Below are 26,111 nucleotides of genomic sequence, written 5' to 3' on the forward strand. Positions count from 1 at the left end.
ATGGAAGAAAAATTACAAAGATTTGCAACAAGAATGGTGCCAGAGCTAAGAGGGTTAAGCTACAAAGATAGGTTAGTGGAAGAAAATCTCCCCCTCCCCCCTTTATCCTTGTAGAGGGAACTGAGGAGATATGATCACAACCTACAAGATAACGAGACGAATGGATAAGGTGCGACAAAGATAGCCTCTTCAAATTTAGAGAAAGCAGGACAAGAGGACACAGGTGTTGTTGTTTAAGATTCGCTACTTGGAACAAAAAGTTCCAAGTAGCACGGGCTATGGTGAGCCCGTAGTTACTGGCAGCTGGAAACACAAATGAGCCGAAGGAGTGAAGGAAATTACACACTGAAATCATAATTACGTAATGCATCAAATGAACAAATCCACAAGGGCCATGGATTTGTGTAAAATCCTGGTTTGTGCCTCGGAGAGGCTACAGGATCCAGTAAGTTCAGTAGAACTTCGGTTTCAACTCCTTTTGACCATGTCGTAGCTCAGTCGATTAAAGCAACGTCTGGGATGCTCTCGGACGCAGGTTCGAATCCTTGTCACGGCCCATGTGACAAGGGCCGTGACAAGGACTATGACCTCTTGATCTTGTTCTTGTGGATTTGTTCGAGTGAAGGAAATACTCTTACCCAGTACGTGAAGGTCAACAAGCGGGAATGTCCTGGAGGAATAAGTTGTAGAAGCCACCTCCATCCACAACTTTAGGGCCGCCAGAGTTGACACAAAATTTGAACGTCAACATAGTTAAGTTGTAATGCAACAGATACTCAATAAGGGTGGTAGGCGGGGCATACAGATCTAGACCTCACTCTCCCTTGGCACTATTAGGTAAGCGATGGTAGGTAAGCACCACAACAGGTAGGGGAGAGAGAGAGAGAGAGAGAGAGAGAGAGAGAGAGAGAGAGAGAGAGAGAGAGAGAGAGAGAGAGAGAGAGAGAGAGAGAGAGAGAGAGAGAGAGAGAGAGACACAGAGAGAGACAGAGAGAGAGAGCCAGAGAGAGAGACAGACAGAGAGCCAGAGAGAGAGACAGGGAGAGAGAGCCAGAGAGAGAGAGAGAGAGCCAGAGTGAGAGAGAGAGAGCCAGAGAGAGAGAGAGAGCCAGATAGCCAGAGAGAGAGAGAGAGCCAGAGAGAGAGCCAGAGAGCCAGCCCACCAGTAAGAGGCGCGTGTAGGTAGTTGAGAAAGTCTGAGCGTTACACTAGCCAGTGTTGTGTACTTGTTCACTGGTGTGCTGCCGGCTACACCACACCCTAACACACATCACATCTTCTTATCTTTCTTATCACGCCTCCTTTGGCTTATTTATTATCAGGCTCTAAAACCTATATCACTCCCTATATCACCTGCAGCTCCTACCATCATATTGACAGTTACAGCCCCGCTCCTGTGCCAGGTAAGTCCACTACGGGCTCGCCATAGCCCGTGCTACTTTAAAACTTTTGTTCTAAGTAGCTGAATCTAAAACAACAACAACAACAACCTGTCCCCACCGTGGACATTATGACGTCATAGTGACGTCACACCGTGCCCTCTGGGGTCATAAGCCTATGGGCCCGGGTTCAATTCCGGGTCGAGGCAGGGTAGAGTTTCTTTCACCTAATACCCCCAATAGGTACCTGGGAGGTAGATACAACCTGGAGATGTGTGAGAGAGAGAAATATGTAGTATATCTACTACATATATGTAGTAGATATACTACATATATGTAGTATATCTACTACATAGAAGAAAAATTGATCGGGAGTCAATACATTAGACAACTGAAGGTTGGAAAGGCGGGGTCCAAGAGCTAACAGTTCGATATTGTAGGTACAGACAGTTAATATACAGTTAATATAAATAGTAGATACATAATATTATCTTTTATTTCAGTTTGCTTGGGTTAGGTTAGGTTGGGTTTGATTAGGTTAGGTTAGGTTAGGTTAGGTTGGGTTGGGTTGGGTTGGGTTAGGTTAGATTAGGTTAGGTTATGTTAGGTTAGGTTAAGTTGGATTGGGTTAGGTTAGAATAGGATAGAATAGAGTAGGTTAGGTTAGTTTGGGTTGTAAATAATAGCCATGACAGGACCTGGACCCGTCTCGATCATGATACAATGTGAACTAAAAATGGCAGGAAGTGCCATGAAACACTTTAGAAAGGAATCATCTTGACAGAAACTTTGTAAGTGGCTGGTGGTATGATGGCTACCGGTGCCCTTCTTATTAACTAGCCGTCATGGTTGACGGCGTGAGGTTGACGGCGTGAGCGGCCAGACTCTTGCTGCTTGCAACCCGCAGTCCAAGAAACAATGGGCAGAGTTTCTTTCACCCTATGCCCCTGTTACCTAGCAGTAAAATAGGTACCTGGGTGTTAGTCAGCTGTCACGGGCTGCTTCCTGGGGGTGGAGGCCTGGTCGAGGACCGGGCCGCGGGGACACTAAAGCCCCGAAATCATCTCAAGATAACCTCAAGATAACTCAAGAAGTCCACCGCAGCCAAAGCACAGGTTGGGGGCCTGGACAGGAAGACACTTTCTAAGGAGCTCACGAGGATTCACAATCGTCTTGTGAATCCACAAGACTCGATCGAATCCCTGTGGTGAATTGATACCATAGGCAAGAGCGTAATTAATAAGACTTCCTCTAAAAGTCCTTTTTAACATATTTCTTTTATTTTTAACCATAATTTTTGACCATAGATTTTCTGGTCTGATAGGTTGATAACTTTGAGCCAGATTCACGAAAGCACTTACGAACGTGTACATCTTTCCTCAATCTTTGACGGCTTTGGTTACATTTAGCAAACAGTTTACAAGCATGAAAACTTGCCAATCAACTGTTGTTGTTGTTATAAACAGCCTCCTGGTGCTTCGGAGCTCATTAACTGTTTAATAACTGTAAACAAAGCCGCCAACGATTGAGAAAAGATGTACAGGTTCGTAAGTGCTTTCGTGAATCTGGCCTCTTGCTCATATCTTCCCTGTTGATACCACACACTCACTTGAAGATCTTGATCATGCCTTGCATCGTCGTGCAAGACATGGGGGCGTGCAGGGCGTGCTTCCTCATCCTTGGCGTGCAGAGAGGCCCTGCATACTCCGGTCATCCTACCTTGAGGTATCTTGAGGGGGGAATCGATGTCTATTCTGCAATAGCATGACAAACATCACGACCAAATTCGACAAGCAGCACGGGCTATGGTGAGCCCCATTGTACTCAACCTGGCACAGGAGATGTGCGATGATTTGCCGGTAGTGTGAATTGAATCAATGACCATTATTATCTCTCATTAGTGGACACCTTTTATGTGTCTGTGTGCACCTGTATGTTATACCTGTGTTCTGGTACACTCTGTGTGTGTGTGTGTGTGTGTGTGTGTGTGTGTGTGTGTGTGTGTGTGTGTGTGTGTGTGTGTGTGTGTGTGTGTGTGTGTGTGTGTGTGTGTGTGTGTGTGTGTGTGTTGCGTGGTAGTTTATCGACTGACAAGTGTACGACTAATACTCCTAACTCCCTTTTCAAATTTCCACGTGGTGTTCGTATCTGAGTACATGTTATGAGAGAGAGAGAGAGAGAGAGAGAGAGAGAGAGAGAGACAGAGAGAGAGAGAGACAGAGAGAGACAGAGAGAGAGAGAGAGAGAGAGAGTGAGAGAGAGAGAGAGAGAGAGAGAGAGAGAGAGAGAGAGAGAGAGAGAGAGAGAGAGAGAGAGAGAGAGAGAGAGAGAGAGAGAGAGACAGAGAGAGAGAGAGAGAGAGAGAGAGAGAGAGAGAGAGAGAGAGAGAGAGAGAGAGAGAGAGAGACAGAGAGAGAGAGAGAGAGAGAGAGAGAGAGAGAGAGAGAGAGAGAGAGAGAGAGAGAGAGAGAGAGAGAGAGACAGAGAGAGAGAGAGAGAGAGAGAGAGAGAGAGAGAGAGAGAGAGAGAGAGAGAGAGAGAGAGAGAGAGACAGAGAGACAGAGAGAGAGAGAGAGAGAGAGAGAGAGAGAGAGAGAGAGAGAGAGAGAGAGAGAGAGAGAGAGAGAGAGAGAGAGAGAGAGAGAGAGAGAGAGAGAGAGAGAGAGAGAGAGAGAGAGAGAGAGAGAGAGAGAGAGAGAGAGAGAGAGAGAGAGAGAGAGAGCGAGAGCGAGAGAGAGAGAGCGAGAGCGAGAGAGAGAGAGAGAGAGAGAGAGAGAGAGAGAGAGAGAGAGAGAGAGAGAGAGAGAGAGAGAGAGAGAGACAGAGAGAGAGAGAGAGAGAGAGAGAGAGACAGAGAGAGAGAGAGAGAGAGAGAGAGAGAGAGAGAGAGAGAGAGAGAGAGAGAGAGAGAGAGAGAGAGAGAGAGAGAGAGAGAGCGAAGAACCTAAGGAATGTTACCATGAAGGACTAGAGAGCAGGTGGTTGGGTCTCGTTTTAAACAGGTTAGAAAGGAAATTATAATTATTTTTGTTATTCCCAACCACATGGGCTGGACGGTAGAACGACAGTCTCGCTCCATGCAGGTCGGCGTTCAATCCCCCGGCCGTCCACAAGTGGTTGGGGCACCATTCCTTTCCCTCCGTCCCATCCCAAATCCTTATATCCTGATCACCTTCCAAGTGCTATATAGTCGTAATGGCTTGGCGCTTTCCCTGATAGTTCCATTCCCTTCTCTCTCTCTCTCTCTCTCTCTCTCTCTCTCTCTCTCTCTCTCTCTCTCTCTCTCTCTCTCTCTCTCTCTCTCTCTCTCTCTCTCTCTCTCTCTCTCTCTCTCTCTCTCTCACTCTCTCTGTTCAGACCAAACTTGTTTATATTATGTAATTTGTATTAATGTAATAACATTATTTGATTTATATAATGCCATCATCGTTATCAGGTGCTGGTATAGGTCGCCTGATAAGAGGCGCCAGGCTACACAATTACCTCTTTTTTATATTATTTCCATTTATTTTTACGTAAAATTTCAATTAATTTCATCTTGTTACTGCACAAATTTGTTCGGACATTCCTTTTTGTAGCTTTTTTTGTATGGCCTGTTTCCCCAGCGCAGAAATGACAAACACCTCCAAAGGATACCTGATCAACCAGGCTGTGTCTCATGCGTCAGGCTGCGAGCAGCCGCGTCCAACAGCCTGGTTGACCAGTCCAGCTACCAGGAGGCCTGGTTGACGACCGGGCCGCGGGGACGCTGAGCCCCGGAATCGCCTCAAGGTAACCTCAAGGAAGCGCCGGGTGAGGTCGCCAATCTCCGGACATATTCAACTCAATCAGGGGCCAAATTCACGAAGCAGTTACGCAAGCACTTACGAACGTGTACATCTTTCCTCAATCTTTGACGGCTTTGTTTACATTTATTAAACAGTTTACAAGCATGAAAACTTGCCAACCAACTGTTGTTATTGTTATAAACAGCCTCCTGGCGCTTCGGAGCTCATTAACTGTTTAATAACAGTCTAGCAGTCTCCGTGGTGTAGTGGTAAGACACTCGCCTGGCGTTCCGCGAGCGCTATGTCATGGGTTCGTATCCTGGCCGGGGAGGATTTACTGGGCGCAATTCCTTAACTGTAGCCTCTGTTTAACGCAACAGTAAAATGTGTACTTGGATGAAAAAACGATTCTTCGCGGCAGGGGATCGTATTCCAGGGACCGTAGGATTAAGGACTTGCCCGAAACGCTACGCGTACTAGTGGCTATACAAGAATGTAACAACTCTTGTATATATCTCAAAAAAAAAAAATAATTACAAACAAAGCCGCCAAACATTGAGAAAAGATGTACAGGTTCGTAAGTGCTTGAGTAAGTGCTTTCGTGAATCTGGCCCCTGTCCTTCTACTAAGAACGTCGCTTTTCGTTCGTATGCGTTACCTAAGGCCAACAAAATTTGTCTGAGCTAGAAAATGGAAGCGGCTGGCGAAAGTGACGTACTGTCCCGTTTTCTGTTTTAGGTCCTCTGGTAGGTTAGGATAAGGTCACCTTAGTACGACAGTTTCTTGACGTTGGGAGACCGTAGGAGGACGGGGCGAGCCAACGATGTTGATGATTCAGCTACTCGGAACAAGTTCCAAGTAGCACGGGCTATGGTGAGCCCGAAGTGGACTTACCTGGCACAGGAGCGGGGCAAGTAGCACGGGCTATGGTGAGCCCGTAGTGGACTTACCTGGCACAGGAGCGGGGCAAGTAGCACGGGCTATGGTGAGCCCGTAACTTACCTGGCAACGAGGGGTCTTCGTTGTTCCGGGTCAGGGGACCAGATGGCGTGCTCATGAAGGTTGGGTTCGTATGTTTACCACAAACCTGCGGCTAGATTCACGAAGCAGGTGGGGGGGGGGTCGTCAGCATAGGTGGGGGGGGGGGTCGTCAGAGTAAGTGGGGGGGGGGTCGCCAGAGTAAATGGGGGGGGGGTCGTCAGAGTAAGTGGGGGGGTCGTTAGAATAGGTGGGGAGGGTCGTCAGAGTAAGTGGGGGGTCATCAGAGTAGGTGGGGGGGGGGGGTCGCCAGAGTAAGTGGGGGGGGGTCGTCAGAGTAAGTGGGGGGGTCGTCAGAGTAAGTGGGGGGTCGTCAGAGTAGGTGGGGGGGGGTCGTCAGAGTATGTGGGGGGGTCGTCAGAGTAGGTGGGGGGGGGGTCGTTAGAGTAAGTGGGGGGTCGTCAGGGTAGGTGGGGGGGGGGTCGTCAGAGTAAGTGGGGGGTCGTCAGAGTAGGTGGGGGGGGTCGTCAGAGTAAGTGGGGGGTCGTCAGAATAGGTGGGGGGGGGGTCGTCAGAGTAAGTGGTGGGTCGTCAGAATAGATGGGGGGTCGTCAGAATAAGTGGGAGGGTCGTCACTATACTGTACACCAACTAGTGTAGTGATACGTGTGTGCAGAACCTCATCATTAGCTTTCCAATTCTCACGTGAGAATTGCTATGTTTCCTGTGGTCATTTCCTTCATAAAAGGTCAAAGCCAAAAACGTGCGTATGTTAAACTTTTTCCCAGTGTCGTGTGCAGGTCATGTCGCCAGCGGCCTTAACCACTTCCAGTGTCAGTTACTGCACAGTTCCAAGCAGCACGGGCTATGGCGAGCCCGTAACTTACCTGGCACAGGAGCGGGGCAAGTAGCACGGGCTATGGTGAGCCCGAAAAAATTACTGAGCATGTGCGCTGAATATTTGTAGGTTGATGATTGATGACGATTAAGCCAGCCAAGAGGCGGCACGGGCATGAATAACCCGTAAGAAAAATTTGTAGAGTGTTTTCCTTGCATTTATGGATGGTGTAGAGGGTTACAGAGGCATATAATTGGCTCAGGAACTGAACGTAATCGTTCACCTAGCTAAGGTGAACTCTAATCGTGTGAATCTAGTTATTTTGACCTTTATTGCAGTTTGCAATTTGGGTGATGGGGGTCACCTAATGCCTCCGGACTCAAGTAGTGCCCTCAGGAGAGGTTGAAAGGCCCCAGTTGGAATACCAGTGGTGTGTGTGTGTGTGTGTGTGTGTGTGTGTGTGTGTGTGTGTGTGTGTGTGTGTGTGTGTGTGTGTGTGTGTGTGTGTGTGTGTGTGTGTGTCCGGGACCCTCTCAAATTGTGGGTGTTCGTAGCCTGGTCGGTAGCCTGGTAGCCTGGTAGCCTGGTAGCCTGGTTCGATTCTCTCCCAATAGGAGAGAATCGAACCATGGGCCAGCCAGGTGGCCCATGGTTACTTACAAGTATCTGTGGCAGTTCAGCTTGTATGGTGATGCTGTAGATTAAGTTAATCTACACATAATCACACACTTAATCACACACTTAATCCCAAGTGTGTGGCTTAAGACAAGGAGCACTCACTTGAGCATTACATTTTGTTTAGATTGTGCCCAAATTGAGCCCAAATTGAGCCCTTTAGAGATCAGTTTAGACACACGCTGCTTGAAATGGCAAATCGACCTTATTAGAAATGATAATATATCTGACATTCTTGCTCGATATCCGTAGTTTACTTCAGGGAGATATAAGCATGTGTATGGTCACTGTGTAAACTATGTAGAGTGTAGACTAAAAATCACTCCTATTATCTTGTAATATAAAGACAAATTGTGTTGTATGTTAACACAAGGTTTACTTCCAACACTTGGTAAATGGGTATCCCGTCTGTGCCCAGTCGGTCGGCCGAGCGGACAGCACGCTGGACTTGTGATGCTGTGGTCCTGGGTTCAATCCCAGGCGCCGGTGAGAAACGATAGGCAGAGTTTCTTTCACCCTATGCCCTTGTTACCTAGCAGTAAAATAGGTACCTGGGTGTTAGTCAGCTGTCACGGGCTGCTTCCTGGGGGGTGGAGGCCTGGTCGAGGACCGGGCCGCGGGGACACTAAAGCCCCGAAATCATCTCAAGATAAAGATCTCTTGCCCCTCCTCTGTCTCCCTTTCTTCCCTCGTGTTGTTGTTGTTGTTTCAGATTTAGCTACTCAGAACGAGGTGTCCATGTAGCACGGGCTATGGTGAGCCCGTAATTCCCTCGTGTCTTCTTCATCATCATTGTCATCTTCCCTCTCTCCCCACCCTCTCCACCTTTCTCACCTCTCACCCCTCTCCCTCCCATCTTTCTCAATTTACTCCCTCTCTCACCTCTTGCCCTATTTTCCCATCTCCTCTCCCTCCACCCCCCCCCCCTCCATACCCTCCCTCCCTTCTCTCTCTGAAAATGTAACATTAGAACAAATGAAAAACTCCTGAACAAAGTTTTACAGAAATCATATCCCTGATTTTAAACTTAATGAAATAATAGGAGCCAATATTGCTTAAAAAGTGGATTGGGGAGAGGGAGGGGGTGGCACTAGGGCCGACCCGACTAGCCTATGACACTCCCCATAGCAGCCATTGTCATCTTGAAAAGTTGGATGAGGCTTGTCCGCCCTGTCTGATATCCACTTTAGACAGCCAATGTCTCTTTATAGATATAGGCACTGTAAATTCACAGTTATTACCGTGTAAACAATGTGTTGCTAGTTGCCATTATAATTATAAAATGTGTAGATTAGGTGACATGTTAAATGTAAACATCTCCAGTGAGATCTGATTAAGGACGTTTTGTGTTGTATGGAGTCTTTTTGCGCTATGGCTCACAGGATGTGTATGTTGGGGGGTACAGAATATAAACATTGGAAGCATCAAGAGTAGGGTATAGCTCCCGGTGTATATATATTTTGCTTTATTCCTTGTTGAGTTGTAATTAAGAGAGGCGTTTAAATGAACCAGTTCGCTGAATGTAAACTTTCCAATATTATCAGTCATTACTGCTTCTTCGAAAGCCGGCTAGAAAGTGTGGGTTTTTTGTGATTTTTCTATGATATTCTCTCTCTCTCTCTCTCTCTCTCTCTCTCTCTCTCTCTCTCTCTCTCTCTCTCTCTCTCTCTCTCTCTCTCTCTCTCTCTCTCTCTCTCTCTCTCTCTCTCTCTCTCTCTCTCTCTCTCTCTCTCATTCTCTCTCTCTCTCTCATTCTCTCTCTCTCTCTCTCTCTCTCTCTCTCTCTCTCTCTCTCTCTCTCTCTCTCTCTCTCTCTCTCTCTCTCTCTCTCTCTCTCTCTCTCTCTCTCTCTCCCTGCTTCGGGTTTTCATTCATCTTTTATTATCGTTTCCTTTCTTCTCGTTTACCTTTTTAATTTTCTTGTGCCTCTTCCTTTTCGTCGTTGTATCTTCACCTGCTGTTGTTTCTCATTTATTTTCTCACTTCATCTTAATCTTTTTTCTTCTCCCATATTTATTACTCTCTGGGTATTCACTTCATCAAAATAAAATAAGAAAATACAAACTCGTACAGTGGAATTATACATTAGATGTGGCCCTAGTTTTTGGTGTATATCCACTGACTACTTCATACCTGGTTGATACCTGGTTGATGGGGTTCTGGGAGTTCTTCTACTCCCCCAAGCCCGGCCCGAGGCCAGGCCTGACTTGTGAGAGTTTGGTCCACCAGGCTGTTGCTTGGAGCGGCCCGCAGGCCCACATATACCTGGTTGATGGGGTTCTGGGAGTTCTTCTCCCCAAGCCCGGCCTGAGGTCAGGCTTGACTTGTGAGAGTTTGGTCCACTAGGCTGTTGCTTGGAGCGGCCAGGCTTGACTTGTGAGAGTTTGGTCCACTAGGCTGTTGCTTACAGCGGCCAGGCTTGACTTGTGAGAGTTTGGTTCACCAGACTGTTGCTTGGAGCGGCCCGCAGGCCCACATACCCACCACAGCCCGGTTGGTCCGGCACTCCTTGGAGGAAACTATCTAGTTTCCTCTTGAAGATATCCACGGTTGTTCCGGCAATATTTCTTATGCTCGCTGGGAGGACGTTGAACATCTTACTTAACATCTACTTAACTTGAGACCTGTGTTGGTGACTCAAGTGTACTCGTGGGTTGGTTATGGAGGTTGTGTGGTGGTCTTGGGTGTCCGGGGGGGGGGGGGCGATGGCCATTGGTGACTTAAGTTAAAGAACGAACGCGTAACAGCGTCTGGGATGCTCCCGGACGTAGGTTCGAATCCTCGTCACGGCCCTTGTGGATTTGTTCAACGAACGCGTAAATTTAAGCAATAATGCTAAAGCAACAGAAGGGGGGGGGGGGAATAATGCAGTAAGGAGCCATGTCATACCAACTATAATGCAGTAAGGAGCCATGTCATACCAACTATAATGCAGTAAGGAGCCATGTCATACCAACTATAATGCAGTAAGGAGCCATGTCATACCAACTATAATGCAGTAAGGAGCCATGTCATACCAACTATAATGCAGTAAGGAGCCATGTCATACCAACTATCAATGTATTGTATATTATTTAATGAAGAGAACAAATAACAAATCTGCAAGCGGGAGATAATAAGTAAATAATCAACTCAACCAGCGTGAGGCTTCAGTAAAGTGAAGCCTTTAAGTAATAATTCCAGTAAACAAAAAATCAACTTGTTGAGGTTTCTCCCTCCGAGGCCACACCCTCCGAGGCCACACCCTCCGAGGCCACACCCTCCGAGGCCACACCCTCCGAGGCCACACCCTCCGAGGCCACACCCTCCGAGGCCACACCCTCCGAGGCCACACCCTCCACCAAGCACTTATAATTCTCATTAATGCATTCACAAATCTGTGTGTCTATGTATTTACGTATGTATCTTGAGGTTATCTTGAGATGATTTCGGGGCTTTAGTGTCCCCAGCCGCGGGGACCGGGCCGCGGGGACGCTAAGCCCCGGAAGCACCTCAAGGTAACCTCAAGGTAACCATATGGTATATATAGCCTATCATTTTCAATTATAACAAAAACTAATTGAAGGTGAAAAAGAAGTGAAATATAATGGAAGTGATATAATTTAGGTTCCGGGTTCCGGGTTCGATCCCGGGCGCCGGCGAGAAACACTGGGCAGAGTTTCTTTCACCCTATGCCCCTGTTACCTAGCAGTAAAATAGGTACCTGGGTGTTAGTCAGCTGTCACGGGCTGCTTCCTGGGGGTGGAGGCCTGGTCGAGGACCGGGCCGCGGGGACACTAAAGCCCCGAAATCATCTCAAGATAACCTCAAGATAACCTCAAGATAGAGGTTTAGTGTGTTGGTAAACTACTTCCTCTCTCTCTCTCCTCGAGAGAGGAAGTCATTCTTTTGCAACATCTACAACACGTCCTCTCGAATTGCCACAACGTTCAGAATGCAACGTCCTAAACTAATCTAACCAGCAACGCATGCACCCAAGCTACCCACCTAGCCTAAACAACCAACGCATAGAACACGTGGATTTTTGTGGGCCTCTACTTTCCATACATAGCACACTGTATTTTGTACGTTGGTTATCATAACGTAACTCAAGATAACGTACCATAACGTTACCTGGAAACAAGATAACACGTATGGCTGCTACCGATGGACTACATATAAACTTTTGCACTGCCAAAAAAAAATTACATTATTACTATTAATTTCGTATAAATCCCAAGTAGGGATTAGGCCTGAACTCTGATTAGGCCTAGCACAGTACTTATAAGAACTAAATTCTGCCTAAGATTGCATATGTTAGGCCTAGCACAGTACATATCAGAACTAAATTCTGCCTAAAATTGCATATGTTAGGCCTAGCATAGTACATATCAGAACTAAATTCTGCCTAAAATTGCATATGTTAGGCCTAGCACAGTACATATAAGAACTAAATTCTGCCTAAAATTGCATATGTTAGGCCTAGCACAGTACATATCAGAACTAAATTCTGCCTAAAATTGCATATGTTAGGCCTAGCAGTGTTTACATAGTTGGTACATTCTTTATTTCACCCTCCTTAACATTGCAGTACCAGTATAACAAATTTCACCCTCCTTAACATTGCAGTACCAGTATAACAAATTTCACCCTCCTTAACATTGCAGTACCAGTATAACAAATTTCACCCTCCTTAACATTGCAGTACCAGTATAACAAATTTCACCCTCCTTAACATTGCAGTACCAGTATAACAAATTTCACCCACCTTAACATTGCAGTACCAGTATAACAAATTTCACCCACCTTAACATTGCAGTACCAGTATAACAAATTTCACCCACCTTAACATTGCAGTACCAGTATAACAAATTGAATGTTTTTTGTGGGGTTCAACAGCCCATATTTGCATCATTTCCATTTATAATATCAATGGAGGACCCGTCCTCCTAATATAAAAAAAAATCGTCGTACTAGAAAATAGTGGAGGCTCGCGAAATTGACATACCTGTCCCGTTTTCTGTTTTGGGTCCTCTGGTAGGTTAGGATAAGGGGGCACTTTTAGTACGACAGTTTCTTGACGTTGGGGCACCTTAGGAGGAAGAGGCTGAGTAACTAGTCTATGTTAGAGCTGTATATATGACGCCTTCATGAGACGGGTATTTTTTTATTTGTATATTTGTTCTTTGGAAAGTCTAACTTGCCAAAGTTGTCTCCAGGATACAGTGATTGTACGAGTTTCACAAATATAGTTCACAAACATATCTCTTTCGAAATGTTTGAAACAATATTTGTTCAGTTCGTTTTCACATAAGTTATGTAAATACAAAGTAAATAAAACAGTACCATAAGGTGTCTTCCTTAAGGGTGTAACTAATAATAATAACACATAAATTACATTGTGTAAAATAATAAAAAGGCAAGGGTGATAGGAGACGAAAATACTTAAAAAGTGTTCAGGGAGAATCCGCAAGGTCGTCTCTTAATACCCTTCTTTCTCTTCTCCGAGGCTATGGGTCCCTACAATTGCATCAGAGCTGGTATCTCTCTCTCTCTCTCTCTCTCTCTCTCTCTCTCTCTCTCTCTCTCTCTCTCTCTCTCTCTCTCTCTCTCTCTCTCTCTCTCTCTCTCTCTCTCTCTCTCTCTCTCTCTCTCTCTCTCTCTCTCTCTCTCTCTCTCTCTCTCTCTCTCTATATATATATATATATATATATATATATATATATATATATATATATATATATATATATATATGTCGTACCTAATAGCCAGAACGCACTTCTCAGCCTACTATTCAAGGCCCGATTTGCCTAATAAGCCAAGTTTTCATGAATTAATGTTTTTTCGTCTACCTAACCTACCTAACCTAACCTAACCTAGCTTTTTTTGGCTACCTAACCTAACCTTACTTATAAATATAGGTTAGGTTAGGTTAGGTAGGGTTGGTTAGGTTCGATCATATATCTACGTTAATTTTAACTCCAATAAAAAAAAATTGACGTCATACATAGAGAAAAGGGTTGCTTTATCATTTCATAAGAAAAAAATTATAGTAAATATATTAATTCAGGAAAACTTGGCTTATTAGGCAAATCGGCCCTTGAATAGTAGGCTGAGAAGTGAGTTCTGGCTACTAGGTACGACATATATATATATATATATATATATATATATATATATATATATATATATATATATATATATATATATATATATATATATATATATATTGGTGTATACTGGCAGCAGGTTTTCTTTCAAACATGTTTCATTGAATATGACCGCATATTCTGTATTTATTATTTTCTAATAGTTAGAGGGATAGAAGCCCTAAACCAGAAAATAATAAATACAGAATATGCGGTCATATTCAATGAAACATATATATATATATATATATATATATATATATATATATATATATATATATATATATATATATGTGCATTTATTACTGAATACCTCAAAAAGAAAGTGGTTTACCCCTGTTAACACGGTGTCGTATCTTGTCATGTGGGTTTTTGTACACCATCACCTCCCTCCCCCCCCCTCCCTTTACAGGATGGAAACCTGGTTACATGTGTGTGGCGTGTGGGAGGGGTCCAGCGCCCCCCCCACACACACACACACACACACACACACACACACAGCTCTGCCGTATTATCATGCGCAGAAGAAGGTTGGGTATATTATCACTGACCTAGTCTCTCGTGATGACACATTTTGCTTTCCAAATTACTTTCTTCTGAGACGTTATCTTTAGGTTCCAGTGATTTTATGTAAGGGGGAAGGAGGGGCGGGGGGGGGGGGTCTTGTATAAGAGTCGACCCCCCCCCCACCCACACCCTGTATATAATGTCATTCAGTGTGTGTGTATAGTTATGGTTTAATTAATTCCACTTTCTCTCCATGATGGGTCCCAACTTACCAGGCAGCAAGTATACCTGAATATACCTCTTAGACTACAGTATATACACTCAGTGTATATATATATATATATATATATATATATATATATATATATATATATATATATATATATATATATATAATACCGAGAAACTAAACACGAACTGTGTATTTCTTGTTGTAGAAATACTGAATATATATTTAGTAAATTTATATTTTATATAAATTTTTATAATTAACTGTGCGCGGGCGTTTAGCCGCATAGTACTGAAAGGATAGAAACCGAATTACTATTGAATTAATGATGTTCTGACAAGCGATAAGGATTAATTACACCTTGAAATCTAATCCACAATTTGTGTACATCTTAGTTGTCTTATTGATCTCAGCGCATGACTTAATGCTTTAAAAATGCTTTACTCCACAATGGTAGTTAAGGCGTTTCCGGCCCAGATGATAGAAAGGGCCAGTCGCCCTACTTCTGGCCAGCGGACCGCCAGCCAGCGAGAGCGAACAAAAACCGATCCCCTCTGAGCGATCAGAGGGGAAAACCCGCTCTCGAAGCCACGCCTGAATTCAACGCCTTCACTTGGGAAACATTTATACTCCATTTACCATTTGATAATTCCTATTCTGATGACACCTGTATGTGTTTAATTGTTGGAGAACACGTTTTTTTGTTGGTGTATCGGCTATGTTTTCGGTGGTGTGGCTCGTCTGTTAGCTTTCTATGGTGGAAAGGTGTGCTTGTAAGCGTTGCTTGAAGGTTAAGAATTTGTCCCCTAACCTTCTCTTGTAGGTGAAAGTTGTCTGGCTAGCATCGGCTCCGTTTTCTTTACTCCCGTACCAGTCTCCCACTGACCAGTAAAATATATATATATATATATATATATATATATATATATATATATATATATATATTACTATCTCGAAGAATATATTATTATATACATATTTTACATAGAAGAAATTTTACTCAAACCTAAAGGGAGTTTAGACAGAAATTACAAGGCCTAATTTAGAGGGGGAACTCGGTTATATCACTCGGCAAGGCACACGGGAAGCCTGATCCTGCTGACACATTCACCCGGATGTACACACTCACCCGTGTGTGAAAAGTGAGTGTGTGTGTGGGGGGAGGGTATCATCAGAACTCATCAACATTAAAACATTATATATTTTGACTTTTTGGAGTAAACAGGAAGAGAAAGTGTGTAACTAGGAAGACAACTTTGCATATTTTTTTTGTACACATTCAAGCCTGAAATATCTAGCTAAAAACTGTGCATAGAATATTGTGCATACTGGTATTAAATAGTGGTAGATGCAATAGTCGTTTTTAATAGGAAATATGTGAGTTTTTTCTGTACTAGTAAGAGCACTGTACCCTGAACACTGCGTGATGGTGGAATGTTTCCTGATCTCCCGGATGTACAGTATATAGGATTGACTAGGATTTCAGATGTAGATTTGGATGTAGGATATAGACTAGGCTGTCACCCATGTTAATCAAATGTTGTAGAAGGCGGGTTGTAGTAGCTGTGAGAGGTAGAGTTGACATAATATCTCCGGCAGATTGAAGGGGGGGATGTCCCTGAACAGGATCCGAGTGACAGGGGGTTGGCGGGGGGGGGGGGGACACGCCCCATGTAGCTTTCTCCTCGCCCCCCCCCCGTCTCCTCCCATCTCCCCCCTCCCATGCTTCTCCCCCTCACTTACGTAACACCTATTTCCCGCCCCTCCCACCTTACTGTCCCCTGGAGCCCACTACAGCTTACTCCCTATATCACCTGCTGGCCCTACCATCAGTTACGGGCTCACCATAGCCCGTGCTACATGGACACTTCGTCCTGAGTAGCTAAATCTTTAACAGCAACAACAACTCCTATCATACTGACAGTTACAGCCCCCGCTCCTGTGCCAGGTAAGTCCACTAGGGGCTCGCCATAGCCCGTGCTACTTGCAACTTTTAGTTCTGAGTGGCTGAATCTAAAACAACATACTCACTGTCACCAACAGCCCCCCCCCCCGCCCCCCCTCTCATCTTAGTCACTATCACCTGGAGACTCAGCGTACTCACTTTCACTTGGAGAATCTCCCAGCTTACTCACTATCACCTGGAGCCCCCTCCCAGCGTATTGACTTCCACCCACCGTGCAGGCACCTCTCCCATGTTACTCACCGTCCTTCCCAACCAACCTCTCCCACCCACTGGTCTCTGGACCTGTCCCATGTTAACTATAATACGACTGAACACAGCAGTGTCCCATGTTAACTGTATAAATCTAAACTTACGCTGCGTAATCTAATTTTGTGCCACATAAATCTAAACTTACGCTGCGTAATCTAATTTTATGCCACATAAATCTAAACTTACGCCGCGTAATCTAATTTTGTGCCACATAAATCTAAACTTACGCCGCGTAATCTAATTTTGTGCCACATAAATCTAAACTTACGCTGCGTAATCTAATTTTATGCCACATAAATCTAAACTTACGCTGCGTAATCTAATTTTGTGCCACATAAATCTAAACTTACGCTGCGTAATCAAACATTGCACAGCATAGTCTAAACTTACGCTGCCCAATCTAAGCTTGTTGAGCATGAGCTAATCATACGCTTCGTAATCTTAAGTCCCCATCCCAAATCCTTATTCTGACCCCCTTCCCAGGGCTATATAGTCGTGATGGCTTGGCGCTTCTCCTGATAGTTCACCTGCCTAACCCGAGGTGACCTAATACGAACTAACCTCCCCAGACATGAGCCAGAAGTTGTCTGCTCTGGACTTGTTCGTTGGCTGGCACGCAGTTGCTGCCCACTGCCTCAATAATTGAAGGGTTGCTTTCTCTTAGTAAAGCTACGTTTGCGGTTAGGTCAAAGGTAGTTTTTTTTTCTTTTTGCAAGGATATTCCTGCGCGGGCCCTAAGCCTCTGGCTGGCCCACTAAGTGTTGCTTGTTTCTGTTTTACTTGGGCGGAGTATGAGTATTTATGACTCGTATGGTCATAGATAAGCCCGAAATATGATCGTATGGTCGACTCGTATGGTCGCTTCAGTAAGATTTTGCCATATATGTTTAACAACTTCTTCTGCTCTGTTGAATCTAAGTTGAAATATTAATGGGTTTGTAAAAGTTTTGAATTAGTTTTGCTCTAGCTAGGCTTTAGACCGTGGTTGGGTCGGGTATATTTACTGACTGGATAAATTCTCTACTTCAGCTTCCTGAATAAAAAAAGAAAGCAACAGAATATATGTCTGTTTAAAATGTTTAACGACAAGTTTTTTCTGCTGTAATTGGCGTGAGGGAAGAAAAAAATTCGTAAGCCCCCGAGGCATTACAAGTTTTTATGAGCCTGGGCAAAAATTGTATACAAAATTATTTCTCATAGAGAATACGAGTTTTCATGAATGTTATCTCAATTTACCAGCTGTTGGTAATTCGTGTGTAGAATGTCATTCAATTTTCTCATAGATAATACGAATTTTCACGAATGTTATCTCAATTTCCTGCTGATGGAAATTCGTGTGTAGAACGTCATTCAATATTTCTCATAGAGAATACGAATTTTCACGAATGTTATCTCAATTTACCAGCTGTTGGTAATTGGTGTGTAGAATGTCATTCCTCTCTAACCAACGCTTGCCTTAGATTGAACTAGTACGATAAAAACAAGGGAAAAAAAGATAAACTAGTGGCAATAGTGGAGACGGGTCAAAGTTGCCAGTTAGTGTACAGAGAGCCGTCAGGGCGTTCCTTGAAGGGAAAGCATGCAATGAGACTCCTTGGAATCACTACAAGTTGTTAAGAGTTGTTTATAGTGCTACGAGGAACATGTGTCTTCTGGTACCAAGAGGTTGTTCAAGGCTACTGGATCATATGGATCACAATCGACTTGAGAATGGTCCAGGACGGACCGGAACGTCGTCGTCCCTTCATTTTCTAGCGTGTGGATTGGTCAACATACTTCAGCCACGGTATTGTGACTCCTCGCCTGCATATGGTTGGACTAATGGCATTGAGTTATGCTACAGCAACAGAGTTAAGTAAGTCCGGGAGCCGGTCGGCCGAGCGGACAGCACACTGGACTTGTGATCCTGTGGTCCTGGGTTCGATCCCAGGCGCCGGCGAGAAACAATGGGCAGAGTTTCTTTCACCCTATGCCCCTGTTACCTAGCAGTAAAATTGGTACCTGGGTGTTAGTCAGCTGTCACGGGCTGCTTCCTGGGGGTGGAGGCCTGGTCGAGGACCGGGCCGCGGGGACACTAAAACCCCGAAATCATCTCAAGATAACCTCAAGATAACCTCCCTCCCTCCTCGCCTGAACACGCCATACAGCAGCGCGTCCTCGCATACAGAGATAATCCAGCTGTACTGGATTAGTCCGTCTCGACTATTGCCACTAGTTTCTCTTTTTTCCCGTTTGTTTTTATTGTACTAGTTCAGATAATCGTTAATCCAACCGCCAAACCCCAACTGTTTATGAATGAAAAGAGGTTTACACACGACTCACACCTCTGATGACGTCCGAAACACTTCCGGAATAAGTGCTTCGCTCACGTCCTCTGTTCGAACCACACTTCTATAACTGCTTCAGCCCGTCCTCCAAACAAAGATGCAAAAGTGATTTCATGCACCCGCCAAACCCCCTGTTTATGAATGAAAAGCGGTTTACACACGACTCACAACTGATGACGTCCGAACACTTCCGGAACAAGTGCTTCACTGACGAATTTCGTTCGAATCACAACGCTATAAATGCTTCACCCACGTACTACAAATACAAATAATCGCCAACAGAACCTAAACACCTAACCTATGCCTATATATGCACAATATGCTAATATATTATAATATTAATTTATACTTGAGAAAATTCCCGTTTTGAATGAACAGCATGTTAAAATTTATGAATGCGTCTGTGGGGTCGACCGCTGGATGTAATGGACTTGAGTCGAGGACGGGTTGCGTGTGTAAACCGTTTTTCATTCATAAACAGGGGGTTTGGCGGGTGCATGGAATCACTTTTGGATCTTTGTTTGGAGGACGGGCTGCTTCTACAACAGAAAATAGCTCAAACTCGCCCATCAAACCTTTGTGTCAAATCGTATACAATTTGTATTAGCATTTTTCACTATTGTTATTTTATTTGTAATGTGTTTCAAGCAACTAGGTTGTTTTTACTGGCTTAATTTGTTAGAGATTATAAAGATCTCACGCACGACAATACATCCCTGCCTGGGAACGTGAGAAAGCAGTTTGCTGGCTCGTTAAGCCCTTCGGCACGGTAGTGTAGCCAATATGGCGACGGAAATGCACCTTGAAATTAAAATCCGGGTTTTTATGTCTATCGTTTGACCGTATGACGTCTCTAATTATCACTATTTGGCCATATATATTATTGTGTAGGATATCAACCACAGTTTGACATGAGATTTACATGTCATTAGAATAAGTGAAATTTCGGAGAAATTTGCTTGCACGACCACAAGGTCATTCATGGCTTGTGAATCTGAGTGACAACTTTATGTATTGCATTGTATCTTGAAAGCTTTAGTCCATCTTGTGAGATGGTTATCTTGAGATGATTTCGGCCCGCAAGATGACCGCGGCCCGGTCCTCGACCAGGCCTCCACCCCCAGGAAGCAGCCCGTGACAGCTGACTAACACCCAGGTACCTATTTTACTGCTAGGTAACAGGGGCATAGGGTGAAAGAAACTCTGCCCATTGTTTCTCGCCGGCGCCCGGGATCGACCCCGGGACCACAGGATTACAAGTCCAGCGTGCTGTCCGCTCGGCCGACCGGCTCCCTGGTATGTGGTAATGAAAGATGCTGGCTGTTGTAGCATTACGGAGTAATACAAAAAAGTTCTCACTGTATTACACCATATTTCTACGCTTGGGATTAGGAAACCAGCCGTAGGTTCGAATTCATTTCTACAATATTAAAAGAAAATGTTCTCTACACAGGTAATTATGTACCTACACGCCTTCACCATACACCCCCCTATATGCTTTGACCGTACTAGCTCCCATACGCTCGTGGCCGGGCGAGAAGAGGCAGGAATATTAACGTAAGGAAAGCCGAGAGTGTAAGATGAGATGAAAGAGTCGCCAGTGACGCCTAGCGGGCGGTGCCACAACTAACGCATCATCATCAACCCCTCGGCGTCAAAATATACGGCTTCCTGTGCTTTGTCGGCCAACTCATTAAGTCATTGTAAACAAAAATATGAAACAAAATCTGTAAAATAATTGGATGATTAGATAACAAGCTAAACTACAGCGAAACGACGTATTCGTTTATATATATATATATATATATATATATATATATATATATATATATATATATATATATATATATATATATATATATATATATATATATATATATATGCAACAATGATCACAAAAACACTGATCCAAGTATGCAGAATAACCACATGTGAAAAATAGAGAATGCTTAACGCGTTTTCGGCTAATTATATATATTGCCCAGGTTTTCTCGAAGGGCAAGACAATCATCTAAATTTCTTATGCTCCCTATTATCTTAGCATCATCAGCAAACATGTTCACGTAATTCTGTATTCCATCTGGTAGATCGATTATGTGGACAATGAACATTACCGGTGCAAGAACTAAATCCTGCGGTACTCCACTCCGGACATTTCTCCAGGCTGATACATTGCCTCGGATTACTGCCCTCATTTTTTTTTTTGTCAGTTATAAAAATGTTCATGCATGTTAGAAGCCTCCTTGTCACTCCTCCAAGATGTTTCAGTCTCCAGAACAGTGTATGTGTGAATATAAATATTTCTCAGAATTTAAGACCCATTGAGACAACTTTCACCGGCGCGACAGAGATCCTGGACATTACCTCCTGTGTTCTGCTGTCGGCTGCCACACATCTGTTTATCGTTAAATCACCAAGGAAAAAACAACACACACATAAAAAGGAAATTATAGTACTAACGAGTTTAGAAATCACACCTTTCGTCTCCAGAGTCCATTGTGACCCCCTCTTCCCATGCCAGTTTTTATGGGCTTGGAAAGTAGACACCCATATATGTGACAGTGAATTAGTAAGTAGGGTGAGGAAGTAGCAACAGCAGTGTTACTAGTAGTATTTTAGTACTAATATTTTAGTAGTAGTATTTTAGTACCTATCGGAATTGGCAATAATATTTAAGGTGGCCGTCAGCAATAGTAGTAATGTTACTAATAATAATACCATATTAGCAATAGTAGCCTATTACTAATAATAACACTAATAGTTATAATTGCCTACTAGTAATAGTAGCCTATTAGCAATTATAGTCTACTACCAACTATAAATAGTCAATTGGTAGTGTTGTACCAATGACCTTCCATTGGTTGCTGGGCGTTATGTTCCACAAGTGTTCCACAAGTACTAGTTAGAGGTAGGTAGTGGTAGTAGAAGTAGTAGTGGTAGTAGAAGTAGCTGTAGCTTTCTAGGCACTATATTAATTATCATGAAAATATGTCTAGACATATAAATTCCGTATCTCACTCTTTAACACAGAAATTGTCAGGGTTTCAGTTTTTTATTTCATTATATATGTTATCTGAAACTGAAAACTCCACACCCAACTTGACTTTCAGTTGCATATTGGCTTGGGGACCATTCAAGCTAGTTCGCACTTATATGTAATTTGATTATTTTTTTTTTAGAAACAGCAGTGTAATTTGAATGTGACCACAAACTTGCCGATTCAAATTTGTGTAGTGAAATAATTGTAGTAGTAATGCTCCCTTTGTATAGGTAGAAAGGTGTCGAAAGGGGCTGAAAGGTGCCCCCTTTGTATAGGCTGAAAGGTGCCGTAGTGGTCTAATAATCCTCCCATGGCTGTTAGATCTTTATACTAGAGAATCACACACCAGTTAGCAGGCCTTAGTGTGGCGTCAAACGATTGTACTGAATCGCAATTGTTTGTATCTGTACTTAGTAATAGTTAATTTGATATTGTTTAGGCTGCAATATGCTTGTAGGATCATAAAGCTAATTGTAGTAGGCTTTAATCCTCAAGGTGATGTTAAGGTTATCACAACACTGAATCAGACTATATAATGGCATTAGTTTATCATGAATATGGAATTAATTTGATTTAGGAACGCTGACAATATTGTCTATGAATAGGTCTCTTTTTTCCTGATTCTGATAGACCATTATCATGAGTGTGATAGACCTGATAGATGCAGGCGATGAGTCACAATAACGTGGCTGAAGAATGTTGACCAGACCACACACTAGAAGGTGTAGGGACGACGTTTCCGTCCGTCCTGGACCATTCTCAAGTCGATTTCTCAAGACAATCGACTTGAGAATGGTCCAGGAGGGACTGAAACGTCGTCGTCCCTTCACCTTCTAGTGTGTGGTCTGACCTGTTAGATAATTCTTATCCTGCTATTTATATTTCTGCATGTCATGGCTCTTGGCCATCCCGCAATTATATTTTTTCCAAATTCTTTTAATATTTCTGAAGTTTCAGCAAAAAGTATTCACAGTTGGTGTTTATATATGCCAAAAATGACCACCGTCACGTGGACATACCAGTGTAAGGAATAATTAGTAGCATGACCCCCATGAGTCGTCATAGGCTACTAAACTAGTCACAAATTCTACTATACCCATATTTTGCCGTTTTTTTGGCATTATAGAAAACGGCCCACTGACATGGTTTTCTTATATCGCAGGTTGTGAGGCGTCTAGCAATCATCCGGTTCTCCAAGAGGCTCCAAGGGCTCTTTGACAAAAACCTGCCGGTACACTTTTGCGGCAAAAGTTGCGGGCACGCTTAAACGAAGGTGGGGGGGTCGAACCCACCGTGGCTTGCACCTGCGCAACTGCTTCTGTACGGCCAGGAAGAAGGCATTCCTAGGCCGCAATGCAGCACCTTCAAGTAGTGGTGGTGGGGCTGGTGGCATCTTGTATAGGTGAGTTCTTCTCCTCCACCAGCTTCACCTGTTTTGTAACTTGATTATTATATCCAGGATGTCTTTTTTATTTATGAGTGAGTGAGGAGTAGAAGATTGACCGATGCTCCAAATATAGTCCTAAAACTGAAGTTTCTCTTGACTTCCATCCGGGAATAATGTTTAGTGCAAAGTTATTTATTTACGTGTATAGTCGGAGAGAAAGTTTGATTGTGGAGAATAATCTTGTTAAAATAGTCAGCAAGTCAAGCCTAACCTAAGCAACAGCCTGGTGGACCAAACTCTCACAAGTCGAGCCTGGCCTCGGGCCGGGCTTGGGGAGTAGAAGAACTCCCAGAACCCCATCAACCAGGTATATGTGGGCCTGCGGGCCGCTCCAAGCAACAGCCTGGTGGACCAAACTCTCACAAGTCGAGCCTGGCCTCGGGCCGGGCTTGGGGAGTAGAAGAACTCCCAGAACCCCATCAACCAGGTATATGTGGGCCTGCGGGCCGCTCCAAGCAACAGCCTGGTGGACCAAACTCTCACAAGTCAAGCCTGGCCTCGGGCCGGGCTTGGGGAGTAGAAGAACTCCCAGAATCCCATCAACCAGGTATCAACCAGGTATCAACCAGGTATCAACCAGGTATCACTATTATCAGCAATTGGCTGTTACGGGGACTTATTGCACCGGGAAAAACATGGAACTGGAAGTTTTACTTTTGATTATTGACAAAAAATGGATATTGATTTTATTTTTAGCGTTTAAGGCCCTAGAACCAACTTTACTTAGCCTATTGCTTTTATTCTCAATACTTTTTTTTTTAGCTGATTTTCTACCACAAATGTGGTAGATGTGGTATACATGCTAACCAGCATATATATATATATATATATATATATATATATATATATATATATATATATATATATATATATATATATATATATATATATATATATATATATATATTAGTATATTTTGGTAGCAGTCTTTCCTGTAGACATATATTATTAAATATGACCGAAAAAGTAAGATTAATAATTCTAACACGAATTTTCTCAATCTTTCGTACATTACGCTTCACTGTTGGAGGTAAATCAAAAATCACTTCTCCAAAAATAAAAATGAATTTTGGAGAAGTGATTTTTGATTTACCTCCAACAGTGAAGCGTAATGTACGAAAGATTGAGAAAATTCGTGTTAGAATTATTAATCTTACTTTTTCGGTCATATTTAATAATATATATATATATATATATATATATATATATATATATATATATATATATATATATATGTCGTACCTAATAGCCAGAACGCACTTCTCAGCCTACTATTCAATGCCCGATTTGCCTAATAAGCCAAGTTTTCATGAATTAATGTTTTTTCGTCTACCTAACCTACCTAACCTAACCTAACCTAGCTTTTTTTGGCTACCTAACCTAACCTTACATATAAATATAGGTTAGGTTAGGTTAGGTAGGGTTGGTTAGGTTCGGTCATATATCTACGTTAATTTTAACTCCAATAAAAAAAAATTGACCTCATACATAGAGAAAAGGGTTGCTTTATCATTTCATAAGAAAAAAATTATAGTAAATATATTAATTCAGGAAAACTTGGCTTATTAGGCAAATCGGGCCTTGAATAGTAGGCTGAGAAGTGAGTTCTGGCTACTAGGTACGACATATATATATATATATATATATATATATATATATATATATATATATATATATATATATATATATATATATATATATATGCTGGACAGCTGGTTACTAAATACTCAACCACAGAATGTGATTAATGTGCGTTTACAAAGGTGAAATGCAATTCTAACCAGCTCGCACATGTACACATACACATACATAATACACATACATATTTACGTCTCTCTCTCTTACACTGATTCTACATTGATGAAAGTGTGACTTATCATTTCACAAATATTTGACCAAGACAAACCTTGACCCCATCGTGTAACTAGGCATCACTAGATATCACAAATATAATTCACTAAATAAGCTAGGCACTTATTAGTTAATAAATATATAAACAAATATATTATAATATATAATTGTTTTTTCGTTTATTTACATAATAGCTGAAGCTACAAGCGACGTAAACACTGTTATAAGGGTTAATCTGAATGAAACACATCTTAACACAGAATGCTAAATGAGCTTTCACCAGATCTAAATTATAGAGCAGTGAGTAAGTTATATGATAGTAATTCCTTTGTAATACCACGTTTACTGACGGTGTTAAGTTTACTGAATACTCTCTGATTATTCTGTGTAATTCTTTGCTTCTATTTATTGATACGCATAAATTTGTGCGTTGTTCTCAAGACACCTGTGAATATTGCTAGAACAAAACATTTGTTCATTGCTAGCAAAGGCAGAATGACTTGTGATGAGTAAATAACAAAAAAATGATTTCTTTTGAAGAGATGAGCGTTTCCCTTATGATAAAAAAGACTATTATACTGAGTATTTCCGCTTCGAGTGAAGGAATGCTTTCTAAACCAGACTTCAAGTAATAATGTGTTCTTAATATCTCCTCCCATGCACAGCTTAGCTTCTTCATGCCCCCTATTATTCTCCTTTTTTTATATAGATTTGAGACACTGTTAAACTT

At 42.9% G+C, this 26,111-nt stretch overlaps 1 protein-coding gene across 1 annotated transcript in view; it reads left to right on the plus strand.

The window, feature by feature from the left end:
- The window catches only part of LOC123771043 (uncharacterized), a 70,293-nt gene that overhangs the window by 22,181 nt on the left and 22,001 nt on the right, over positions 1-26,111 (plus strand). Inside the window, exon 2 of the mRNA XM_045763315.2 lies at positions 23,246-23,485. Within this exon, the coding sequence (XP_045619271.2) occupies positions 23,437-23,485 (49 nt within the window). The 5' untranslated portion in view covers positions 23,246-23,436. The remainder of the gene's footprint in view (positions 1-23,245; positions 23,486-26,111) is intronic.

The sequence above is a fragment of the Procambarus clarkii genome, chromosome 65, assembly GCF_040958095.1.
Source record: "Procambarus clarkii isolate CNS0578487 chromosome 65, FALCON_Pclarkii_2.0, whole genome shotgun sequence".
In the NCBI taxonomy this organism is placed as follows: Eukaryota; Metazoa; Arthropoda; class Malacostraca; order Decapoda; family Cambaridae; genus Procambarus; species Procambarus clarkii.